Below are 21,861 nucleotides of genomic sequence, written 5' to 3' on the forward strand. Positions count from 1 at the left end.
CGGACCGGCGCCTTGGGGGGCCGGGCGCCGGGTCCGCGCAGGTCCTCGTCGCTGAGCAGGCCGCGGTCATACTTGCGACGCAGGGTGGCACTGCCCAACACCACGTAGGCCTGGGAGATGCGCGTGAAGCGCTCGGCAGCCTCGGCGCTCCCCGAGTTGCGGTCCGGGTGGTAGAGGAAGCTCTGCCGGTAGTAGGCCGCCTTGATTTGCGCCTGCGTGGCTGTGGGGGGCACGCCGAGCAGCTCGTAGAGCGCCGTGCGCGAGTACGCGCCGTCGCCCTGAGAATAAGTCCTCCTTTCTAGGCCCAGGCGGGAACCCCGAGTCTGTGGAGCGCTCCGGGCCAGCCACAACCTCCACAGCAACGGCCGCGGCCACCTCAGATCGCGCTTGGTTGCCATCTTGAAAGGGCCAAGCGGGCGGTGCAAGACTAACTGGCCAATGGGAGGCGCGCGTTGTTCGCAGCGCGTCCGCCCTGCAGCCAATCGAGTAGAAGAGGAGGCGGGGAGAGAGGTGGAGCATGCGTATTTTCGGGCGGGAGCGGGGCAGAAGACATAAAAGCCGGGTCCCCGGAACGCTCGCAGTGGGCTCGCGGCTGAGGCGTGGAGATGGCGCCCCGTGGGAAGAGACCGGAGCACGGCGGGCCCCCGGAGCTGGTGAGTCTTGCGGCTCGCGCACGGCCTTCCCTCCTCGTTTACGGTCTTCGCGTCTTGATTCCTTGTCTTCTGGTCTTCTCTTTTTCTTCCTCGCAGTTTTATGACAAGAACGAAGCCCGGAAATACGTGCGCAAGTAAGGGGAGCCTAGATGTTGCGCGGCGTCGGGGTTCGGGGACCGGCAAGTTATCGGGAGAGCCGGCACTGCTTGGAGAGCACGCAAGAGTTTGGGGTGTCGGGGGGAAGGAAGGGACTCGGATTCATCGCATTGCTTACGGTGGGAGAGTTAGGTCTTTGAGTAAATCGCGGAACGCTCTGGGCCTCAGGGAACTTCGCATTAAAACGGGGGTGCATCCTACGTACTTTCTCCAGGTGGTTCTCAAGAGTTTCGTGTGACAGCTTGTTTGAGGCATGTGGTCACATCGGCGGGGGCAGTGGGTACGTGTAAGGGGGTCGGTGCGATTGAGGGGAAGGAAATCGTAATCACAGAATGCGGTGTGTCCGTTTGCGTTGTCGTTAAGCTCTCGTGACAGGTGTTGGTGGTTTATCCGAATTTTGGGGGGAAGTTACTCGTGTTAACTATGGAGTCGTGTAACAGGCGAAAGCTACAACAGAGACTTCCAAGCCTGCTCTGAGACTGCTGCAGAGAGAACTGTTCTGCTTTACATTCAAATTAGAGTCCAAGACCCTGAAGGCGAGCAGAAATCTCCGGCCCAGTTGTTACTGTGTAGCAACATAAGCTTTTATCCCCCCCAGCAGCAGAACTCCGTGTGATTCTCCCTCTTGACCTTGGGAAAGGCAGATGGCACTGTAGACCCGTTTTCTTAATAGTCCGAAGTCCTCTTTTAAAATAATGTTTGGTCTCAATGACTTACTGTGAAGGAAATGTTAGCGTTTTACCTTTTTTATGTGGATGATGTGTTGAGATGCTATTAAGAGCATCTTGGGCTAGTGAGACCTATTACAGTTAATTTTGTGTGTTTCGTTGTGGTTGTGGCACTAAGAAAGTCCCATGTGGCTTGCATTGTATTTCTCATGGATAATAACCGCTATTGGTTTTTGTTGTGCCTTGTTGAGCCTTATACAGGAGAGTAACTTCGGTGGGTCATTTTTCCAGAAAACGAGTCTTTAAGTAATAATCGTGTCAAAACCTTATTGACTTGAAAATATCACGTGGCTAGTCATTAGCTAAGCGATTTATTTCCCTCACATTGGTTTTGCAGCTGGCAAAGTTGTAATTTGTGTCCTCAAATAACTTGTTGCTTGTATCCCATGGATTTGGGAGGGTGCTTTTAAACAGTTGTAGTTGAGTTTGGTGATTGGGACAGTACCTCAGGGTGATTGTGTCTTGTTCTCTCTCTCTCCTTTTTTTTTTTTTTTTTTTTTTTTTTTAAATGTTTTAGCTCAGAAATCCTTTATCACTTGCTTGTGTTTTCTGCCTTCCCAGCTCACGGATGATTGATGTCCAGACCAAGATGACTGGGCGTGCGTTGGAGCTCCTTTGTCTGCCAGAGGGTCAGCCCTGTTACCTGTTGGATATTGGGTGAGATCTTGCAGCCTAGTTCAGGGCGTCCAGGTGGAGGAGTGTCTTTGCTGCTCACCCTATTGAGCTCCTGTTTTATTATGTCTTCCAGTTGTGGTTCTGGGCTGAGTGGAGATTATCTCTCGGATGAGGGACACTATTGGGTGGGCATCGACATCAGCCCTGCCATGCTGGGTAAGATGTGCTACTTAGTGTTGGAGCTGACTGCGCTTCATGAGTATGGAGCAGCTATGCGTCGTCTGTTTTCCTGATGTATTATCGTCCCATGTAGATGCGGCCTTGGACCGAGACACTGAGGGAGACCTGCTTCTTGGGGACATGGGCCAGGGCATTCCCTTCAAACCAGGCACCTTTGATGGTTGTATCAGGTAAGAGTCTTCACTTCTTGCTCTTAGTCCTGCAGGTCAGTGCTTTCCAAACTGGCTGTGCAGAGTAACACAGAAGACTTGAAAATATACATCCCCGTGTTAGAGTAGTGCCCCCAGTTATGTATTTTTTATTGTATTTTGAAACTGTCTACTTCTTTGATCATTTTGTGTTGCCAGGTTTAGGTACCGCTGGTACAGATTCTCTGCCTGCTTTGTTGGGGGGTGGAGGGTGGAGGGGTGGCTGCTTACACCTCTAGGAGCCATCTTGTGGACCCCAGCGGCCATCTTGTTTTCCTTTTATAATGGAGAGTGGTCCAGAATTTTCCAGTTTCTTCAGTGACCTAGTCTTTGGGTTATCAGGGTCAAGTTTTGAGTCATTACGTAGTATTTCGATAACTGATGTTAGAACATTGAAATGACTATTAGAAACACAAAGTTGTTCCTTGTCTCCTGTGGTAAATTCTGTAGTGTATTTGGTGTATTCTCTATTCCCTTTGTAAGGGATAGGGGAGGAAGTCAGCTTTAATCCTGTGATTGTGGGTTGAGGAGTGGGGATGTAGGTAAGCAGTAAAAATTTGTATTTGAAGATTTTCTTCTAGGGTAAGTAATTAGTTTATCTAGGAACAAGGTGGTAGGGAATGCATTTCAAGGAAAGCAATTGGTTTTTAGTAATGGTTGGGTGAGATGTCCTAAGCTGCAGCAAACCAAAGGCTGGTGATACGGTCTGTGTATTTTAGGGGTAAATAGTCATTTTTTGTCTTTAAGAGGAGAGATGGTATGGCAAACTTATTTATTTATTTTAGCGTATTTTATATGTAAGACCTGATACAAGGTGCTGTGAGGTTTGTGGAAATATATACAACACAGTCCCGTCTTACAGTTTTTAAGACCCTTCATGGTGTATCAGGTGCTGTAAGACATGGGCCACATAACTAAACATGAAATTGAGTGTGGGGTATGAGAGAGTTGTAGGACCCACCAGAACGGTGAAGAAAAGCTAGAGAGCACAGGGAAGCCTTGGGTAGGAGGGGCTGAGGTTGGGCCTTGAAGGCTCAGAGGAACTTGGATAGTCTTGCGGGGGAAAGGGTGGTTTCTGAGTGAAGGAACAGTGTGAACAAAGGCACAGAAGTGGCCAGGGAAGGGAACCTGATAGCTTGTAGGGAAGAAACAGGTGTTTTTTTTAAAAGTTTATTTATTGAGAGAGAGAGAGCATGCATGCACGTGCATGCAAGGGAAGGGGAGGGGCAGAGAGGGAAAGAGAAAATCCCAAGCAGGCTCCTTCAAGCTGTCAGCAGAGTCTGACTTGGGGCTCGATCTCAAGAGTTGGACGCTTAACCCATTGAGCTGCCTAGGCACCCCAAGAAGGAAGAGTTTTTTAAGCTCCATGCTGAGAAGTTTGAGCTTTTTTAGTAATTGATGGGAAGCTAGGGAGTGGCCAGATCAGAGCTGTATTTTGGGAACATTATTGAAGAGGGGAGAAGGGGCATCTGGGTGGCTTGGTCAGTTGAGGGGCTGACTCGATTTGGGCTCAGGTCATGATCCCAGGATTGTGGGGCCAACCTCCATGTTGGGCTCTGTGCATGGAGCCTACTTAAGATTCTTTAAGAAAATTTTAATGTTTTATTTACTTTGAGAGAGAGAGCGCGAGCGTGAGCAGGGGAGGGTCGGAGAGAGGGAGATAGAGAATCTGAAACGGACTCCAGGCTCTCCAGGCTCTGAGCTGTCAGCACAGAGCCCGACGCGGGGCTCGAACCCATGAACTGTGAGATCATGATCTGAGCCAAAGTCAGACGCTTAACCAACTGAGCCACCCAGGTGCCCCGCCTACTTAAGATTCTCTCTGTCTTCCCTGTCCCTCCTTTTCCCCCCTCTCCCCCCCCCCAGCTTGCATGTGCTCCCCACCTTCAAATTTAAAAAAAAAGGGAAGAAAGGAGACATGAGTTAGGTTGTTGAAGCAAGCTGGAGGTGGTGATGAGTGCTGACGAGGAGAGTGGTAGAGATAAAATGTGGGAGAGGGGCTTGAGCTTCTGTGGATGTGTGTGCACAGCAGTGAAGAGGAAAACACCTGAGCGGAGGACATGATAGTTGCTTGAAATTCTTAAATCTGGGGATAGTGAAGACACCTAACAGGTACAGTTGAAGGAACTGATTTGAGGAGGAGAGAAAACAAATGAATGTCTAGGTGTAAATACTATAAAGGGGTTTTCCCTTGGTTGGAGGGAGGGAATGAAGGGGTAGGTGGCAGAGAGCCTTAACACGCTGAGTAATTTGAAATTTGAGATGCATGGGGAAACCAGGTTGAGAAAATCTGGATTGGCTGCAAGGAAGCTAACGTTGACCTTCTCTTTATTCTCCTCATTCAGTATTGTAGAATGGTCCCATGGAGTGGATCTGAACGGGCCCAGAAAGAGAGTTATGGGCAGGAGGGCTTCACCTGGGCCCAAAGGATGTGTGTGGTGGGGAGAGCAGTGCGTGTTGGTACCTGTCCTGACTGGGGTCCCTTCCTTTCTCAGCATTTCTGCTGTCCAGTGGCTCTGTAACGCAAATAAGAAGTCTGACATTCCTACCAAGCGCCTGTACTGCTTTTTTTCTTCTCTTTACTCTGTGCTGGTGAGTATGGGATTGCCTCCCAGTCTGGACTGGCCTCTTCTCCTTTCTGCTGGCAGTGATGGAATAGGAAGTGTCCCAGGGGAAACATTCAGATGGGACCTCACGGGATGGCAGACCTTATTGTGGTTACTCGTGTCTCAGCCTCAAGAGAGAGCTGGCTGCTTTGACACTCCCTAATGAAATGTAGAAGGTGCTGGTGTCACAGTTTGAGATCCATCACGGTTCCTGTGTCAGACTGCACTAAATTTGAATCAGAAGTTGGTGTGGGAACATGGACTCCACAGAATAAGGATCAAGACCTCCTGTCCAGGGCATGCCGAGTACCTACATATATGCTGTGACTCCCACCCCACTGCTCCCCTACTGCTGATGCTCACATGGGGTGCAGGGGGTTACTTGCCACAGACAGAACCTATATTAGCTTTTTGCCTTCCTAACTGCTGGTGTTGATTTCACTTGTTTAATAGGATCAAATGATAGTTTGAGATTTCAAGTCCTAAAAATGAGTTCTTTCGCTTTTGGAACAGGCTACGTATCTCTTGGTTCTTAATCACCCACTTCATCCCTGGTTTTCCTAGGATGGGTTGTTTTTTGTGGATGGATGGCTGCCCTCAGCTGTTAGGTGGTTTCTGTCGCACACCCACACTGGGGTTAATCTGACCTTTGTTTGCTTTTCTGTGGAAATGGTTTTACCTCCTCTGTTGAGCCAGCTCCCCACGACAGTTAAGACTCTGCTCAAGTGTTCCTCAGAGGCCTTCCTTGAGCCACAAGTAAACCCAGCAGTTTCTTGTCACTCACCATTTGTTTGTTCTGATTTGTTTTTTTATTGGCACTAAGTCACCACCGTATATTAGCCACCTTTCTCACTGAAACGTGCCCTTAGAAGTTCAGGCGCTCTGTCCTTTGTTCACGGCTGCATCTCGAGCCATAAGAACAGGGTCATGTGCACGGTGGGATCTCAGATATTTAGTGAATGAGGAAGAGAGAAGTGTTGGGCCCTGAGCCCATGGTATGTTTGTAGGAGAGTGATGTTTTGTTGCTTGCAGGTGCGTGGAGCCCGGGCTGTCCTGCAGCTATATCCTGAGAACTCAGAGCAGGTGAGCCCCTTTGCTACTGGAGGTGCAGGGGACGGGGAGAGACCCAGGTCCTGTGCCTCCCTCACCTGCCCTCTTGCTGTTGGGAGGTGACAGAACAAGGAACTTGTTGCTAACTGGTGGGAAAGGTAGGGAGTGAGCACCTGAGGGGGAGAGGTAGCTGCAGGGTAGGATAGGACGTATGTGTGTTCTCGGCTGATCTGTGGGGTGACAGTTACGAAGATGTTTGAGTGCCATACCAAATGAATGGCAGTGGGGGGAGGATTTGACAGGATGGTAACAGCTGTCTGTCCTGTGATGGGTTGTGCCACGGGGATGAGGAGGTAGAGGTGCAGACCCTGAAAGACCAGTGGTGAGCTGTCCCGGCCCCTAATATGAAAGAGTTTGCCTCCTGACTGGTGGTCATTCATTACTGAGATGGGAGCAGGGATGTGGGTTTCTGGGCTAGAAAAGGGGAATTGCTGGTTCCATCTGCACTTTCCTGTGTAAGGTTTTTGGGGACTCCATTGGGAACAGTTTGATGAAGACTTTGAGCTCTCCTGAGCAGAGTCCACCCTGGGGGCAGACTGGCTTCTCGAAGGGAGTGGACGGAAGCGGTCTATTCTGCCAGCCTCCCCGCCTCACTTGCTGCTGCCGTTCTCTCCTCAGTTGGAGCTGATCACAGCCCAGGCCACCAAGGCTGGCTTCACCGGGGGCGTGGTGGTGGACTTCCCCAACAGCGCCAAGGCCAAGAAGTGAGAGCTGGGGGCTAGTGTGCTGCCTGCGCTGAGGGGAGAGGGTGTTGGGGTGATGAGTGGGCCAGAGGAGTGCGGGGCTGGATCACCAGGGCCTACACGTTCTGCACCTGTTCGTGGGAAGGAGTGTGAGGGCTTGTCCCCCGCGTGTGTGGCTTTATGAGCCCAGCCCTCACTCTGTATTTTTCTGGTTTCAGGTTCTACCTCTGTTTGTTTTCCGGGCCTTCAACCTTTCTGCCAAAGGTGAGGGATCCAGAGTTTGCAGGCTCGTGTTCTTTGGATTCCCTTCTCGTGGGACTGGGCCTGGGACCTGTTGGAAGGTCTCAGGCCTGGGTGGCCCGACCTGGGGTGGGGCAGGTGGGTTGAGAGGTCTCCAGGTTGATCTACGGGCACTCTGGTCCCCACAGGCTCTGACTGAAACTGCTGATGAAGAGGAGGCCATGGAGTCCACGTTCACGAGTGAGAGGTAAACAGTTGTCAGCCCTGCCTGGGGTGCGGGGGCTTGCTGCTGCTGGAGTCGTCCGATGTGGCTCTCTGCTTGCACCAGATTTCTCAGGTTCAAGTGTGGCAGTGACACCAGGGTGGTTACCATGGGGAACCCTGTGGGCCCATGCCTGCTTCTGCCTCAAGCTGGGCAGTAGGGGCCCTTCTGGATGTCTGTGGACAGTCACGCAACCTCCTTTCCTTCCTCCCTCTGCCTTCCCTGTTGCCAGGACTGCCGGATTGTCTCCTCCCTCCCTGAGGCTGCCTCCCCCACCTGCATCCTGGCCCCTGCCCCTCTTGGCTCTCCCTCCCCTCCTGCGTCCTCATGTTCACTCTCCTGGGTCATTCCCTTCGGCTCGCAGAGGGAGCCACGGTTTCTTAAGTCTTCCCCCTGTGTGCCCCAGCTCCCCCCCCCACCCTTCCAGGTGCAGGCTTCCTCCAGTCACATCTCACACGTGCCCCTCGCTCTGCCACACCATTCTCTCTCTCCTGCTCTCTGCTCCCACCTCTGTCTCACAGATTGTGCTTCTCAGGGCCCCACCAGCCTCTGTCTTTGATAAGTCTGTGACTACTTCTCAGTCCACTTTCTCTTTTGTCCTCTTAACCTGCCTGCTCCGTGGGCGCTGACAGCAGCCGATTGTTCCCTGGGTGCTTTTCCCCGCTTGGCCTCCCACCGCATCCTAGTTTTGGTCTCAGCTTGCTTGCTGTTTTTTCTCCAAGCACTCTGGGGCCCAGCCCAGACCCTTTCTCTCTCTGCCGCCTTAACCACTAACTCTGGGTTCGTTGCTTTGGATTTATGCCTGTGGGCTCAACCCCACCTCCATTTTCTTAACTGCCTCCCGAGTGCCCTTACCTAGAGTTCCCCTGGTGTCAGGAACAAAACCAAGCTCTTGCTTTTCACCCCGAGACTCCCTCCTCTGCCCTTCCGCACACAGTCCTTCTTATGTCCCCTCTGACCAGTCCTCCGCGTCTGTCCGGGTGGCAGCCTTCTTCCCTCCCCCGGTCTGAGCCCCCACCGCCCTTGCCTGGAGCATGGATGCTGTGGCACTGGCTCGCTCCACTTTCAGTCTTTGCCTCTTTGAATTTGTTTTCTGCACAGCGGCAAGGTGAATCCTTCCTTTTTCCTTTAATTTTGAAAAAGGGAAACCCCATGTTGTCATTTTTCTGTTCCGGTATCCTTGGTGGAGTTCTTCTTGCCCTTTATTTTCCTTTCCACCTTTCACTGCTCTGAATCATGTGTGTCTGTGTACTTGTTGGTGCTGGTTCTCTGTCTCCCCAGCCAGGAGGATGACTCGGGCTCTGCTGGTGTGTCCTTGATCCCAGAGTAGGGTCTTGTTAGTGAAAGGTATGCTGACTGGATAATTGATGGTAAGGCAGTGAAGGAGGTAATTTCTTAGTCCTGGTTGATGTGGGTAAGAAGCCTGAAGACTTTTAAGACATTTAAGAGGAAAAGTGGGCAGGGAATAGGTTGGGAAGGCCATAGGTGAAGATCACAAGGGTGTTCCTCGTGTTCACCATAGATTGGTGCCTCCTGACCTCTGATCCCTGAACTTCCCTTAGCCTTCTCAGCCCATTCCCCCTGGGGATTTGTGGGGGGGCTCTCCTAGATGTTTTCTGCTCTAAGGTGCCCACCACTTGCTCTCGGCGAGTGGCGCCCTCTCCCACCTCACAGAGGGACGTGCACGTTCTTCAGCCCCCTCCATCCACCGTAGAATCCCTCTTGTCCTCACTTGGGGGTCTACAGACGACACGTGCTAACTGTAAACTTAGGTAAGCATCTGTTTCTCGTCTGTTTTGAGAAGGGGGTAGTGCCAGCACTCGGGCAGCGTGTTGAGTAGAGCACATGTGTGCGCAGACTCCGCGCAGTGCCCGGTGCACTCACTCTGCAGGTCCTTTGCCTGTGGGAGGTTGCGGGGGGTGTTGTCCTTTGGGAGGATTATCCGGCCTTCTCACGTTCTTGTCATTTTTGTCTAATCATTTTGTCGCGCTCTCTGACTGATTACTCGGTCCACCTATGGCCTTTGCCACTAATGACCAACTTCCCTCTTGGCACCTTTGGTCTGGGGCGCCCAGTCACTGCCTTCACTGCTCCCTTTATCTGCCCTCATGACTCTTTCCCATCGTTCCTTCTCTGGCTCACAGCTTGCCCCCCCCAGCTTGTCCTTCCTTCCAGACCCTTGTTCATTAGTCCTGCACTTCCAGCCCTGGGTTGGCAGCTGTCTCCTGTTTTGCACTTGGTGCATCAAACTCCTGCTCACTGGTTGTGGGCATTCTTAACGTTTCTTTCATGCCCCACTGCCTGTATGTGCTGAAGGGTCTAGATCACGTTGTATCACTTCTTTGCCATGAAACGTCATTGGCTGCCTGGTTACTCAAGGGAGAGCACATTCCTTGCCTGTATTCACATCTCCATGAACTGGCCTAACCAAGTGAGATTCTGAGATTTTTTTTCTTTTCAAAAATTTTTAATGTTTTTATTCATTTTTGAGAGAAAGCATGAGCAGGGGAGTGGTGCAGAGAGAGGGGGACAGAGGATCCGAAGCAGGCTCTGGGCTGACTGTGAGACTATGACCTGAGCTGAAGTCGGACACCGCACTGAGTCACCCAGGCACCCTTAATTTTTTATTTTCGGGGAAGGGAGAGAGCAGCATGTGAGCAGGGGAGAGGGGCAGAGGGGAGGGAGAAAGAATCTTAAGCAGGATTCATGCTGAGTGCAGAGCCTGACACAGAGCTTGATCCCATGAACCGCAAGATCATGACTTGAACAAAATCAAGAGTTGGACAGTCAACTGACCGAGCCTGAGTTTTGTTTTGTTTTGTTTTTAAATGATTCTGATTTTTATCATTGGGTCAGAACAGATGAGAAGTAGCCGCGGACAGGGCCTGTGCTGGAATCCGGCCTGTGCTGGCCCTCATGCAAGGAGGGAACTCGTGCTTCGGACCCTCAGGATCCCACTTGGACCCCTCCCCTTCTCACACCAGGCACCGATTGTTCCCTAACCTTCCTTCTGTCCTTTCAGGGCCGCCCCCTTGTGCGGTGCTTCTGGGCTTGCTGCTGCCCCACCTTCAACCTGCAGAAATGCTGGTTTAGCTCAGCAGCCTTCTTGGTTTTCGCAGACTCTGCTTTTCCTTTCTGTGTCTTTCCCTCAGCAGCTGCTGGGTCTCTGCACTTGCTTTGCCTGGTGTGGCTGGTCCCTACCCTGGCCCCGTCGTGGGCTCTTCAAAGGCGAGCCTGGTCCACATCTGCCGTAGGACATCCATGGGTCCGGCGCTCAGGTGCTCAGGAAATGGTTGTTACTCAAATGGCGAGCGGCTCTCCGTAGCAGGAATTATGCTGGAGACCGTTTGAGCCCAGCTGCCAGGTGGGGATGTGGTTTGGGGACAAAAGGCTCTCCATGTTCCCAGGGCCTTTCTCCCGTGGGGCTGTGAGGGAGTCCCTTTTCTCCTCAGCCAGGGCTGGAGGCCAACAGCAGTGCTTGAGGATCATTGTCAGGGCTGCCGGGAGCTGGCAGCCTGGTTTTCCTGCCTCAGACATCTGTAGTTGCTGGGAACCCCCACTTGGTCTGTACCAGGCAGGCCGACCCCACAGCCAGACCAGGGTCTGAAGTGGCAGTGCTGGCCATCTGGCCGTCCTCGGGTAGTGCCAGGCTCTCATGAGCTGACCCCAGCTGGTGGTGTCCCAAAAGTACCTTGGCCCCCTGCTTGCCCCACAGGCAGCACCTAACAAACCCACTTAAACGGTCACTGTCACAAGATGCCTGGGAGGGAGTGGGGCCTCTCACCTCCTGCTCTTCTACCGCACAACTGCTTTGGCCCAGGGGATATCACTGGGGGAGGAGAGGGTGTCCAGAAGCAGGGACTTCTGCTGTGGCAGGGGCATTGGAGGCCACCCGACGCAGGGAGGACCACCCTTTTTCCCTGCGTGGAGTAGCTTGAGTGCCACACATCGTCCGCCCCTGCCCTCAGAGCTGTGTCTCCCACGTAGGGTCCAGCGCAGCCTGGCGAGGCGCGGGCTGGTGAGGAAGAGCCGTGAGTGGGTGCTGGAGAAGAAGGAGCGCTACCGGCGGCAGGGCAAGTGAGTACCTGGGCTGGGGACAGGCCGGGGATGGGGGTTCTGTGGCCACCGAGGGCTCGCCTGCATCTAGAAGTGTCCCCGGGGTCCTTTTGTTCTTTTTTCTGAGACCACCTTCTTGTCTCTTTGCCACAGGGAGGTCAGACCCGACACCCAGTACACTGGCCGCAAGCGCAAGCCCCGCTTCTAAGCGGTTCGCTTTGTCTATAACCGGGCAGCTCGGGTCTGCACAGTTGCAAGCGGGAAGTTTTCTGTTGAAGTGCCTACTTGCATCAGTTGACAAAACAATTGTTTTAGAAAAGTTCTAACAGTTCTTCTTTACTAACAAAGTTGTAAATGCATCTTATTTTGTTCTAAAAGCAATAAACCACTTTCTGTGGATCTGTGGCTCTGGCATTTCCTAGCTCTGGGATCCGGAGCAAATCTCAAGTTCCTCTGACTACTTGATTCCCCAGGTCCAAAAGAGGCTTGAGGAACTTAAATGTGTGAAAACCACCCTATTTTAACCTACGAGGAACACAGATCAGTTTCGGGCTGCTTACCTATTCCACCACTAGGGAAGGATGGGTGGGGTGAAATGGGTCTATGGGACCCACTGTCCTGAGGCCACCGCCCAGTCTCTGGTCCTCCAGTCCCAAGGAGGCATTCAGCCAGGGCCTGGGCTGACATTTGGCCCGGAGCTCCACCAAATGCTCATTGCCCAGCCTTGGTTGCCTCTGGGTGTGTCTCCTGTCCGATTCCTAGTGGTCAGAAGAGCAGGCAAGCCTGCCCTAGGGCGGGGGGCTTGGGGGGTGGTGGCTGTAGCAGGCTGAGTGAGTGGGAATCCAGGGCAGGTTTGTAGCTACTGGGAAGGCGGAAGGTGGGGCAGATCTGGGCCCTCAGGACAGAATGGGCATCAGGCTTTAAGCAGGAGTGGAGGGGCCAAAGGATCTGGAGGTTGAAGGCCGAGGAGGGAAGTGGGGATCCTCTGCCTCCGAGCCCCTTTTTCCGGTTAGTGCTGGGCACATTTACCCCCGGTTCTAAGGCCGTGACCTCGTGACAGTAAACAACCTAGGCCAGAGACCTGGTACAGATACAAATGTTTATTCTACATAAAAAGTTCACAAAATGGGCAGCTGGTTGTCCCAAGACCTTTGGTGAAGGGGTGGAGGGAGGGAAGTTGCTGTTAAAGAAGGCAGCACGGACAGTGGTCACAGTCACTGGGCAGGAGCAGAGCTGAGGGAAGGCAGGGCACAGACGCGGCCCCATCCCCTACTGCATGCACTCGCATGCACACTCCTTGCCTGTCAACGAGGAAGAGGGGTCTTGGGTGGGGGCACGTTTCTGACTTGAGAAGCCCCGAGATGGGGAGGAGGGAGGCGCTCCTCCCTGGCTGGCTGCTGAATACTGCATCCTAGACACCAGACACCCACATGGCACATCAATGGGGGACAGCGAGGGCAGGACGCGATTGCAGGCCTGAAGTGACATCTGACTTCCCAGAGCACAAGAGAGCAGGGACCACTGTCCCAAACATGCAACACAATGGCTTGAGGACCTGACTGAGGCCTGCCAGGGAGAGCGGCTGGCCCAGGGTGCGGGCTTCGGCTTAGGGCAGAGACCTGACGGGCCTGCTCTGCCTCCCTAGCTCGAAGGGTGGCTGGAAACTAGGCACCGGATGGTCTCTCGTGGAATGTTACCTGGGGTGAGGCGTAGCCCAAAGGGGTTGCTCCTGGGGCTGCAGGATTGTGGGAAGGGAGGATGAGGCAGCCAAGACCCACTGGACTCTGCCCCTCGGCAGGGGAGGGAGCCTGGTCTTGACACAGCCAGAAGCCACCTGGCCACAGCACCCTGAGCCTCCCTGGCAGTGGTCAGCTGTTAGAGGCTTAGAGCTGGGCTGTCTCTCAGGGCCACTCCTCCCTTAACCTGAAAAGCAGCACCATGTGGCCAGCTGGTCCCCACCCCTCAGGGGGCTCAGCTTAGGGGGGACAGCTGGAGAGGACGGAGGTCAGGGCAGATGGGCCAGTCAGTAGGAGGCAAGGTTGGGGTCCAGAGCGAGCCTCGGTCCCAGGAGAGGGCGGACCCCAGGCTCGAGTGGAATTCACGGAGGCAGGGGAAGGGGGGAGTGTGGCGCTACCTGGGAAGGGTGAGGCGGCCTGGGTCAGGGCCTGAGTCTGTTCCTTGCTGACCTGCCCCACCCCACTGGCTGTTTTCCAGCCTGGCTTCCCGCTGGCTCCTCGGTACAGACACACACGGTCACAGAGATCATGCACACGACGGCTCAGGGCAGGATGGGTGTGGAGGGCCCTACGGCAGAGGAAGGAGCAGTACCGGGCGGGAAGGAGGGCCCGAGCCAGAAGGCGGCAGCAGCCAGGGGGCCTCCTGAGGGCAGACCATCCCTAGTGGAGTGGCTGGTGCTTTCTATCCGAAGATGCCTCCGAAGGTGGAGGCGATGACGATGCCCAGGACCACGCAGCAGATGATGATCATGATCTTCTTCTGCACCAGGAAAGCAGAAAGGAGCAGCCTCAGATGAAGGAGATTGGGCCAGAGCTANGGGCTGGGAAAGGTGCAGCCCAGACTGTACCTAGGGAGGCAGTGGCACCAAGTGCTGGAGGCCTCAGGGTGAGGGCTCTGCTCAGCTCCGAGGCGGGGTCAGGGCAGAGTGGGGAGGGGTCTGTGGTGGTCCCCGAGGCCCTAATGGGAGGGCGGAGGGAGGCTACTGACCCGGCGTGCCTTGCTCTGGTACTTGACGGCCTTCTTGGTGTCAGACACGGCTCTCTCCACATAGTCCACCGAATGTTCCACGTTGTACTCGATCCTGTCAATCATCTCTCCCTGCAGGGCCAGGACACTCGAGCTCCAGCAGGGCCCCCCTCAGGGCAGGACTTTGGGGAAGCACCTTGAAGTCAAAGAAAAGGGGTGTGTGTTGTGTGTGAGGAGGATGGGGTACAGTCTCTCACCTGTGCCCCTCAGGCCAGGCACCCCAGGCAGAGCAGCCACCCTGGGGGAGGGAACTGGCCATGCAGTCTCAGCCAGGGGGGTGGGGACCATGCAGAGGGCGCTGAGCCGGGCCTGGAGCGCGGCAGAGGGGGCACGGCAGGAGCAGGCGGTCTGGACAGTGTCCCACTCCGTCCTCCGCAGGCACAGCGCTTCCATCCAGCTGTAAAATATTTAAGACCCCCTGCCCACTCCCATAGCCCTTCTGGGCCCTGTAGTCTGGTCCCACGCAGCCTCCAGAGGCCATTCTGGCCATGACACTGCCCAGGACCCCCAGCAGCAGCTTTGTGACAGATGACTGCTCTCTCCAAGTCCACTGCTCCCACTGGCATCCGTGCCGCTCTGGTCTCTCAGCCACTGGCGGTGGCAGCCTCCTCGTGGCCTCCTTGCTTGCTAACTCAGCCTGCACCACGCCCATACTTCACCCCCTCCAGCCTAGAAGAGAATCCAGAAGTTGGGCACCACCCCCTGCCTCACCTCCACTCTCCCTGAGCTGCAGCCGCACGGCCTCCTCCGCGAGCCCGGCTCTTGCCAGTCTCGGACCGTCCTGCTGCAGGTCCCTCTGCCTGGGCCAGCTCTTCACTGTCACCCCAAGAAGTCTTCAGAGCTCAAATGCCACCTCCACAGAGAAGTCTTCCCTGACTACCCCGTCCAAAGTGGCCACCTCAGGGACTCTTACAGTTGCCCCAAGTATGGCCCTCAGACTGGCAGCGTAAGCATCCCCCTTGAAACCGTTAGAAATGCAAATTCAGGGGTGCTTGGGTGGCTCAGTCATTTGAGCGGCCAACTCAGGTCATGATCTCACAGTGAGATCGAGCCCCATGTCGGGCTCTGCGCCAACGGCATGGAACCTGCTCAGGATTCTCTCTCCCTCTAAAGAGAAAAATACTTCCAAAAAAATGCAAATTTACAGGCCCCCACCCTGAGCTACCAATCTCTGGAAATGGGCACCAGCAAACTTACAAGCCCTCCAAGGGATTCTTGGGCACTTTCAAGTTGGAGAACACTGCCTCCTCCTAACCTCAGCACCTAGCACAACTGGAAAACATTCCATTTTTCATTGACTTATGCTGCCCTTTCGCCCAACAGACATTAGCTCCAGGAAGCAGGCCCTCTGCTGTCCTGGTCACTGCTATACCTCCGGCTCCTAGAAAAGTGGCTGTCCACTGTGCCCATGTGACAAGCAGCGGACGAATAAGACAGGACAAGGCTGGGTGTGGGGCCATGCAGGGCCTGGGGTTCTGGAGGGCCAAGCAGAGCCATGCAGCACCGGGTCCTGGTAGCAGAGTCATGCAGGGGACGGGGTCCTTTAGGTGGGCAGGGCCCGGGAGGCAGTTTCAACAGCAGGTGGTTAGTTACCTGGAGACTCAGTCCCTCCCAGGCAGGGCAGCGTGTCAGGCAAAAAGGGTGGGGGTTAGTGCAGCCCTGGGTGCTGCTGGGGGCTGGGGGGCGGAGGGCACCGGGGCCCTTGGTACTCACCTGACTCTCCACAAGCATGGCCATGTCCATGAACATGTCGTGCAGCTCACGAATGCTGTTCTCCAGCTTGATGATCTCACTATGCCGCGTCTCAATCTCGCTCAGAGCCTGCTTTGAGATGCTGGAGTCCATGATGATCTAGGGGGTGGGAGCAGCGGGCTGGGACCCAGGGGCCTGCTGAAGGGGGCAAGGACAGGGACCGGGGCCAGGACAGCTGGCCGAGGGCAAAGGCAGCTGGGATGGGCGGTGGCTCCCTCTTCAGCCACAGCATTCTCCCACTTCCTGCTTGGTTCTGACTAGCTGTTCCCTGGTTTCTCTGAGCTGGACTTCTCCATGTTAACATAGGGCTAACAACACCCGCCCTGGCCCGTGCCAGCCACAGAGTAACTGCTAAGTGGTCGCTCTTATCACCAGTCTCGTACAGCCCAAGTTGGCTGCCCCAAAGACCCAGACCTTGAACCACCTTTTTCCTTCCCCCTCTCCTTCCGTTCTACCTCCCAGAGAGGGTAACTGCCCCTCCCTCTTCTCCTCCCGGAACCCACATCCCCAAGCTGCCTTTCACCCTGTGGGCCACCTCCTTCAGAAAGCCCCCTGCTCAAGCTTCACCTGAGAGGGCCAGGGGCACCGTGTTCCCCAGGAAGGGAGAAAGGCCCAGAGGACAGCGGAAGGCACCCCTAGCTGGTGGCAAATGGACAGGAGAAGCACGGAAGTGGACCTAACTGGGAGGAACCAGGAGACATTCTACCTCTGCCACTAACATTTATGTGGCCTCAGCCGGGCCCCTTTTCCTCTCTGAGCCTCAGCCTTCTCTAAAACCTGCCTCACAAAGTGGCTGTGTCCAAATGCTGCCCTGTCCCAGCACACCTGGGGGCCTGGTGGGAGGGGTGTGGTCCACACTCACCCCAGAGGCAAAGATGGCCGGGTTTCCGCTCTCCAGCATGTCCTCCAGCTCCTCACTGGTCGTGGTCCGGCCGGCTGCGAGTAGGGGTCACACTGAGCCCTGCACACCTCGCAGAGATCAGTGGCAGCCCTGGCCCCGCCCCTCCACCCCCGGCCCCGCCAGCTCACTGATCTCCAGCTGCCTCTGGATGCGGCCCTTGCAGCGCTCGCGGTAGTCAGACTGCGTGGCATTGTACTCGGACATGACCTCCACGAACTTGCGGGACAGCGTGGAGTGCTGAGGGATCCGAGGTGGGGGTGCCGGTGTCAGGCCCGGCCCCACCGAGCACCAGAGCCCCAGGCGCCCGCCTGCCCACCCCAGAGGCCCATCGGCAGCACCTGTGTCTTTCGGATCCTCAGGTCGGCGGATGAGCGGTTGAGGCCTTCCTCCTGCTCAATGCTCTGCTCGATGCCTGGGGGAATGAATGGCTGCTGCGCCATAACTTGTCTCCCTCACCACTGCCCAGGATCTGGCTCAGGACCTCCCCTAGGGAGGGTCTCCTGGGGTCTGGGAGGGGGGTCACATGGGAAGCAGAGGAAGAGGGAGCTGCGGACAGATCGGGGGCCAACGAAGGCCCATCCAGGCATGCTGCTTGCTTCGGTGTGTACACACATGCGTGCCCATTTGTGAGGCCTCAAGGGCACGCCACGCTGTGTGTGAATGCCCACTATGTGCTAGGCCTGGTGGCCCAGGCCTAACCTGCCTCCTGCTCAGGAAGCCTGTGTGCCCAACAAGGGGCTATGCCCAGAGTGGGGAGGGCCTAGCGGCCACGCCCTGCACAGCTCAAGGCCCCTGGTCCTGTGCATTTGTGGGGTGGGCCATCTGTGGTGTGGGCCGCATGGGGGACAAAGCTCAGAGGGGGGCACTCCCTCAATGAAGCCTCGGGCATCTATGTCCCCAGGCCCAGACTGGAGCCTGGCACAAACAAGCCTTGCCGGGCAGCAGTTGAGGGAATGGGCACATGGTGGCATCCTCATAAAGGAAAGCAAGATCCAATGTATCCTTCAGAGTTAGTGAAACCCCATCGCTACACAGAGAAAGCAGGCCCGGAGGGCCCCCCACCTCCCAAACAATGGCTGGAACCCACACTCACTCTTTAACTTGGAGCGAACTTTGTTTGCGGTCTTCTTTATGTCAGACATGAGCTCCTCCAGCTCCTCCTTCGTCTCTGGGGAGGCAGAAGGGGTACAGGGTAGACACCTGGGGGTTCCCCTGCTGCCTGCCGTTCAGCCTCAGCCTCTGGCATAGGGTGGGCCCAGTGGGGGTCTCTGGGCAGACCCTGGGGCCCGGGTCTTCCCCCTTCCCCTGGCCAACGCTCTGCCTGCCCCTCCGATCCTGGGCCAGGGCCACAGCAGCTATAGCCTCTCTCCCTCCGGTGCTGCCTTCCAAGGAGCCTCCCTTCCTCCTGTGCTGGCTCTCCCACCCCCCGCAGATAGCAGATGGGTCTAAATTTAAGGCAGAAATCATTGTGGAGCAGCTGGCAGTGCTGGAGTTGGCACTGGGGAGCAGTTACTTGATGCCTGCCTGAGTAGAAGGTAGGGGGTGCAGGCTTACCTAGAGTTACCTGGTAGCTCTGGTGGGGGAGGGAGAAAGCATCCAGCCAATAGGGTGACAGAGCTGGGGGCTGGAGTGGGGGGCGGTGGCGGTGGAATCAAGCACCCGGGGTGGGGCAGACCTTGTTCTACTCAAGAGTCCCCCTCTTCCTAGGTGCTGAGCCCAGTGGGTGGACAGGGGCGTGAGGCACCTGGCCTGGATGGGAGCTGATGGGGAAGTGCTTCAAAGAGGTGGGGCCTCTGGCACACAGTTGGCTGTGAAGCAGCAGGTGGCTGGGCCTATGAGGGCGAAGTTGGGGAAAGGCCATGACCTAGTGTTTTTCGGGCCCTTGTTCCAACTGGAGCCACCTCTAAAGCTGGCAGAGGCCATGGGGGTACTCGGCTTGCCCCACCCCCAGGGAGGCAAGGGGGCTGCTTCCCTATGGGGTGAGGGTTGGAGCCCTGGCCCCCAACCGCAGGGCAACCCCAGGGCTCTACTTCCTAGAGAAAACCAGGACTGAGCTCCTGGCTGAGCCTTTCTTATCCAATGGCTGCTTTCCTCTGGGGCTGGGCCTTCTCCTATAAGGGGTCAGGAGGGGCATTTATAGTGGTTGATGGGGGGGGTGCCTACCAAGTGGATAACGAAGTGGGGGGCTTCGGGGAGTGGAGGAGGGCACCTCGTTCGTACAAACAAAGGAAACTACGTTACCAGCTGCTCTGATGTCTCAGCCGCTTTTGCTCAGACCCAAAATAGCCCCGGCCCGGATGGCAGCGCCCAGGGGAGGCAGAGCAAGCCTCGGCCGGGGGAAGGCCCCCCACTCGCTGCCATCTCTCCCAGTGACTCCTTGTTAACCATGCCTTCTGCCCGACAAGGAGCCCCCTCCCTGTGAGGCACGGCCTGGGAGCCCACATCAGTGACTGCTGGCCACTCCTGCCTGCCCTGCTCACAGTGGTAATTCTCAGTTGGTCGCTACCGACTGTATGACTTGGGGCGACCTTGTGTGGAAGGTGGCAAGAGAAACAGACTGGCACCTCCGTCGCCCCATGCTCTGCCTGTCTTCCAGCAGGTGACAGGCCAGTGCCCCAGCTCGTTCGAGTACTGTTCCACAGTCAGCCCCCTCTCTCCTCAGCAGGAGCCCACACGGGGGCACACACCTGACTCAGACACACATGCACACTAAGACATACCATGCTGTCTTCCCAGACAGACCGCTGAGGGGAGGGCCGATGCACGACGGCCACACTCAATGTGTGCCCCTCTCTGCTTCCCACCCATTCCCAGCTTGGTCTCCCGGCTCCCAGCCTTCCTCAGGGCCTGGCACTGGTCTCAGGTTCAACCACACTTTGGGGCATGGAGAGATTTCTTGTGGGGGCTCAAGGATGCCAGGGGACCCAGGGCCGAGGGGCTATGGATGGGGAGATACTGCTGGAGAAGACACAAATCCAGCCCTGAGCACTTCGCCTGGCCCAACCAGGGGTGGGACCCTCCCCTTTGCACTCTTGGGGCCCCATGGGCCGGCGCCTTCCAAAGGGGTCGGCGAGGTGAGGGAGGAGATGAGCAAGCAGAAGCTGTGTGCACGTACGCACAGTCCACTGGCCAGGTCGCACACCTGGACCCCAGCCCTGTCACTGACTCCCTGGGGCTGAGGGGACGGTGATCAATACCTCCCTCCCCGCCCCCAGAACTGTGACAGCAGGGCCAGGGGACCTATCTGGGGACAGAGTGGAATGCAGACACACAGAGGCTCCCTGTGCAGAGGGAGAAAGGTGACTTCCTGGAATCCCGATAACGCCTGGCTCCGGGGTACCAGTGGCTGCCAGCTCTTTCCGGAAGCTCCTCCCGTTCGGCCGGCTTGCCCTCCCACGGAGCTGAGCCTCGGCATTGCCATCTGCTCCCCTGGGACGCTCGGGAAAGGGAGGGGCTGGGCGGAGAGGCTTCCTGTGGAGCTGGGCAGCACCCACCTACCCAGCTTACCTGGATGGCAGGGGGAGCTGGCGCCAGATGCCGCCCAGGCCCAAGGACAGCAGCCCCACTCCGCACAAGTCCGAGGGAGCCCCAGGCACTGAGCCCCCCAGTGCCTGGGCCAGCTGTGTTTCCTGACGTTTTCCATGGGGCCCGCCCCATCCCGGCCACACCCAGGTACCCCTGGCCAGCCAGGAGTGAGGGTGCTGGGGCTCCGGGAGCCTCTCCCCAGCAGCTGCGCCTCCCTGGAGGCCCCAAACCCCCCACCCCCCATCTCGTGCACACTCACTCTCGTCAGGGTTGGGGGAGGCCAGGATGGCACTGTGCTTCCGCTTCACCTCCTCCACGTTCTCTGAGATCTTGTCAATGAAGCCACGGATCTCCTCCACCTGCGCCAGGCCGGCCAGTCAGGGGGAGACCCAGGGTGGGGGCTCACAGACCTGGGGCCGGCCCAAACTGGGGCTGGAGGTCAAGTTCGGGGAGCGGCAGGAGCAGGCTTCAGGTGGGGGGGGGCTCCAAATATCCTTCTAGAATGGGATGGGGAGAGTGGGCCAGTCCATTCCTAAACTTTGCTCCCCTCTGAGCTTCAGTCTATTCTCCCTCAGAATAGGTCTGTTATTTGGTGTGAGAACCCTGGGCCTGGCTCAGAGGACAGATGTGGGCCCCCCCAAGGTCTGCCAGTGTATGTGAGGAGGTGGGGTGTGCTGGCTCCCACCTGTTCAAAGAACTCATCCATGAAGCCATCTCGGTCCACGGTGACAGTGACATCGTCATCATCATCGCTGTCCTTGGCCTGCACAGGGGTGTGGACACATGAGCAGACCTGTGGTAGGCCCACTGGGGCCCGCTGCACCCAGGGCCACAAGCTGCCCCACATCTATACTCAGCAGCTCGGCTCCAGGGCCTGGGTCACTGTCCTAGGGACGAGGTCTGGCTGTGCCCTCAGCTCCCAGGCACAGTGAGGCCTGGAGGACCCCTGGGGACCGGGCAGAAGGAGAGAGGCCTTGCCTGTCGAGTTGGTGACAGGACCAGGTCTCCATTTCTAGGCCGGGGACTCCTTCCTCTGCCCAGCTGCCTGCTCTTTGCCCACAGGACTGGGGTCCTCCCCGTATGCCCCTCACCCTAGGGCACAGCTGGGAAGGCTTGGTCCCCTGGCCAGGGGCCCCAAGCCACAGACCTGGCCTGAGACAGGCTGCCTGGAAGCCATTCTTCTCTACTTTCTGGGCCTGAGGTTTTAATTAAGATGGGGCCCAAAGTTCCCAAGTTCCCTTTCTTGGGGGTACCTGGGAAGGGGCGGCCACGTGCCACCAACACGTGCCTCCAAAAAGGTAGGAGGGCTCAGAAACGGCCATCCAGAGCACCTCAGGCACGCCAGAGGGTTACTGCCTGCACGGGGCTCTGCAAACTCTGTTC

At 56.4% G+C, this 21,861-nt stretch overlaps 3 protein-coding genes and 1 non-coding gene across 6 annotated transcripts in view; 2 read left to right on the plus strand and 2 right to left on the minus strand.

Moving 5' to 3' along the window:
- DNAJC30 (DnaJ heat shock protein family (Hsp40) member C30) overlaps positions 1-487 on the minus strand; it is a 2,721-nt gene extending 2,234 nt beyond the window's left edge. Inside the window, exon 1 of the mRNA XM_077777939.1 lies at positions 1-487. Within this exon, the coding sequence (XP_077634065.1) occupies positions 1-398 (398 nt within the window). The 5' untranslated portion in view covers positions 399-487.
- A 60-nt stretch (positions 488-547) lies between these two features.
- BUD23 (BUD23 rRNA methyltransferase and ribosome maturation factor) lies at positions 548-11,936 on the plus strand. 3 transcript variants are annotated; one of them, XM_077777935.1, is made up of 13 exons: positions 548-653; positions 750-787; positions 2,099-2,194; positions 2,286-2,368; positions 2,466-2,562; positions 5,076-5,172; positions 6,219-6,269; positions 6,915-7,000; positions 7,198-7,243; positions 7,408-7,466; positions 10,634-10,759; positions 11,469-11,558; positions 11,691-11,936. In XM_077777935.1, the coding sequence occupies exons 1-13, from the start codon at positions 606-608 to the stop codon at positions 11,743-11,745; spliced, it is 972 nt and encodes a 323-aa protein (XP_077634061.1). In that variant the 5' UTR covers positions 548-605; the 3' UTR covers positions 11,746-11,936. The 3 variants fall into 3 exon arrangements, with proteins under 3 accessions (XP_077634061.1, XP_077634063.1, XP_077634062.1); XM_077777937.1 differs by lacking the exon at positions 10,634-10,759; XM_077777936.1 differs by lacking the exons at positions 548-653; positions 750-787 and adding an exon at positions 1,240-1,345.
- LOC144242935 (small Cajal body-specific RNA 20) lies at positions 10,889-11,020 on the plus strand. The gene has a single exon (XR_013338500.1).
- A 686-nt stretch (positions 11,937-12,622) lies between the features above and the next one.
- STX1A (syntaxin 1A) lies at positions 12,623-21,236 on the minus strand. The gene is made up of 9 exons (XM_077777938.1): positions 21,164-21,236; positions 20,738-20,837; positions 18,047-18,121; positions 17,292-17,365; positions 17,082-17,190; positions 16,915-16,988; positions 16,014-16,151; positions 14,262-14,372; positions 12,623-14,033 (listed from the first exon to the last, which is right to left on the minus strand). The coding sequence occupies exons 1-9, from the start codon at positions 21,182-21,184 to the stop codon at positions 13,956-13,958; spliced, it is 780 nt and encodes a 259-aa protein (XP_077634064.1). The 5' UTR covers positions 21,185-21,236; the 3' UTR covers positions 12,623-13,955.
- Positions 21,237-21,861: the final 625 nt, after the last annotated feature.

The sequence above is a fragment of the Crocuta crocuta genome, unplaced genomic scaffold (genome assembly GCF_008692635.1).
Source record: "Crocuta crocuta isolate KB4526 unplaced genomic scaffold, BGI_CrCroc_1.0 scaffold217, whole genome shotgun sequence".
Classification (NCBI taxonomy): Eukaryota; Metazoa; Chordata; class Mammalia; order Carnivora; family Hyaenidae; genus Crocuta; species Crocuta crocuta.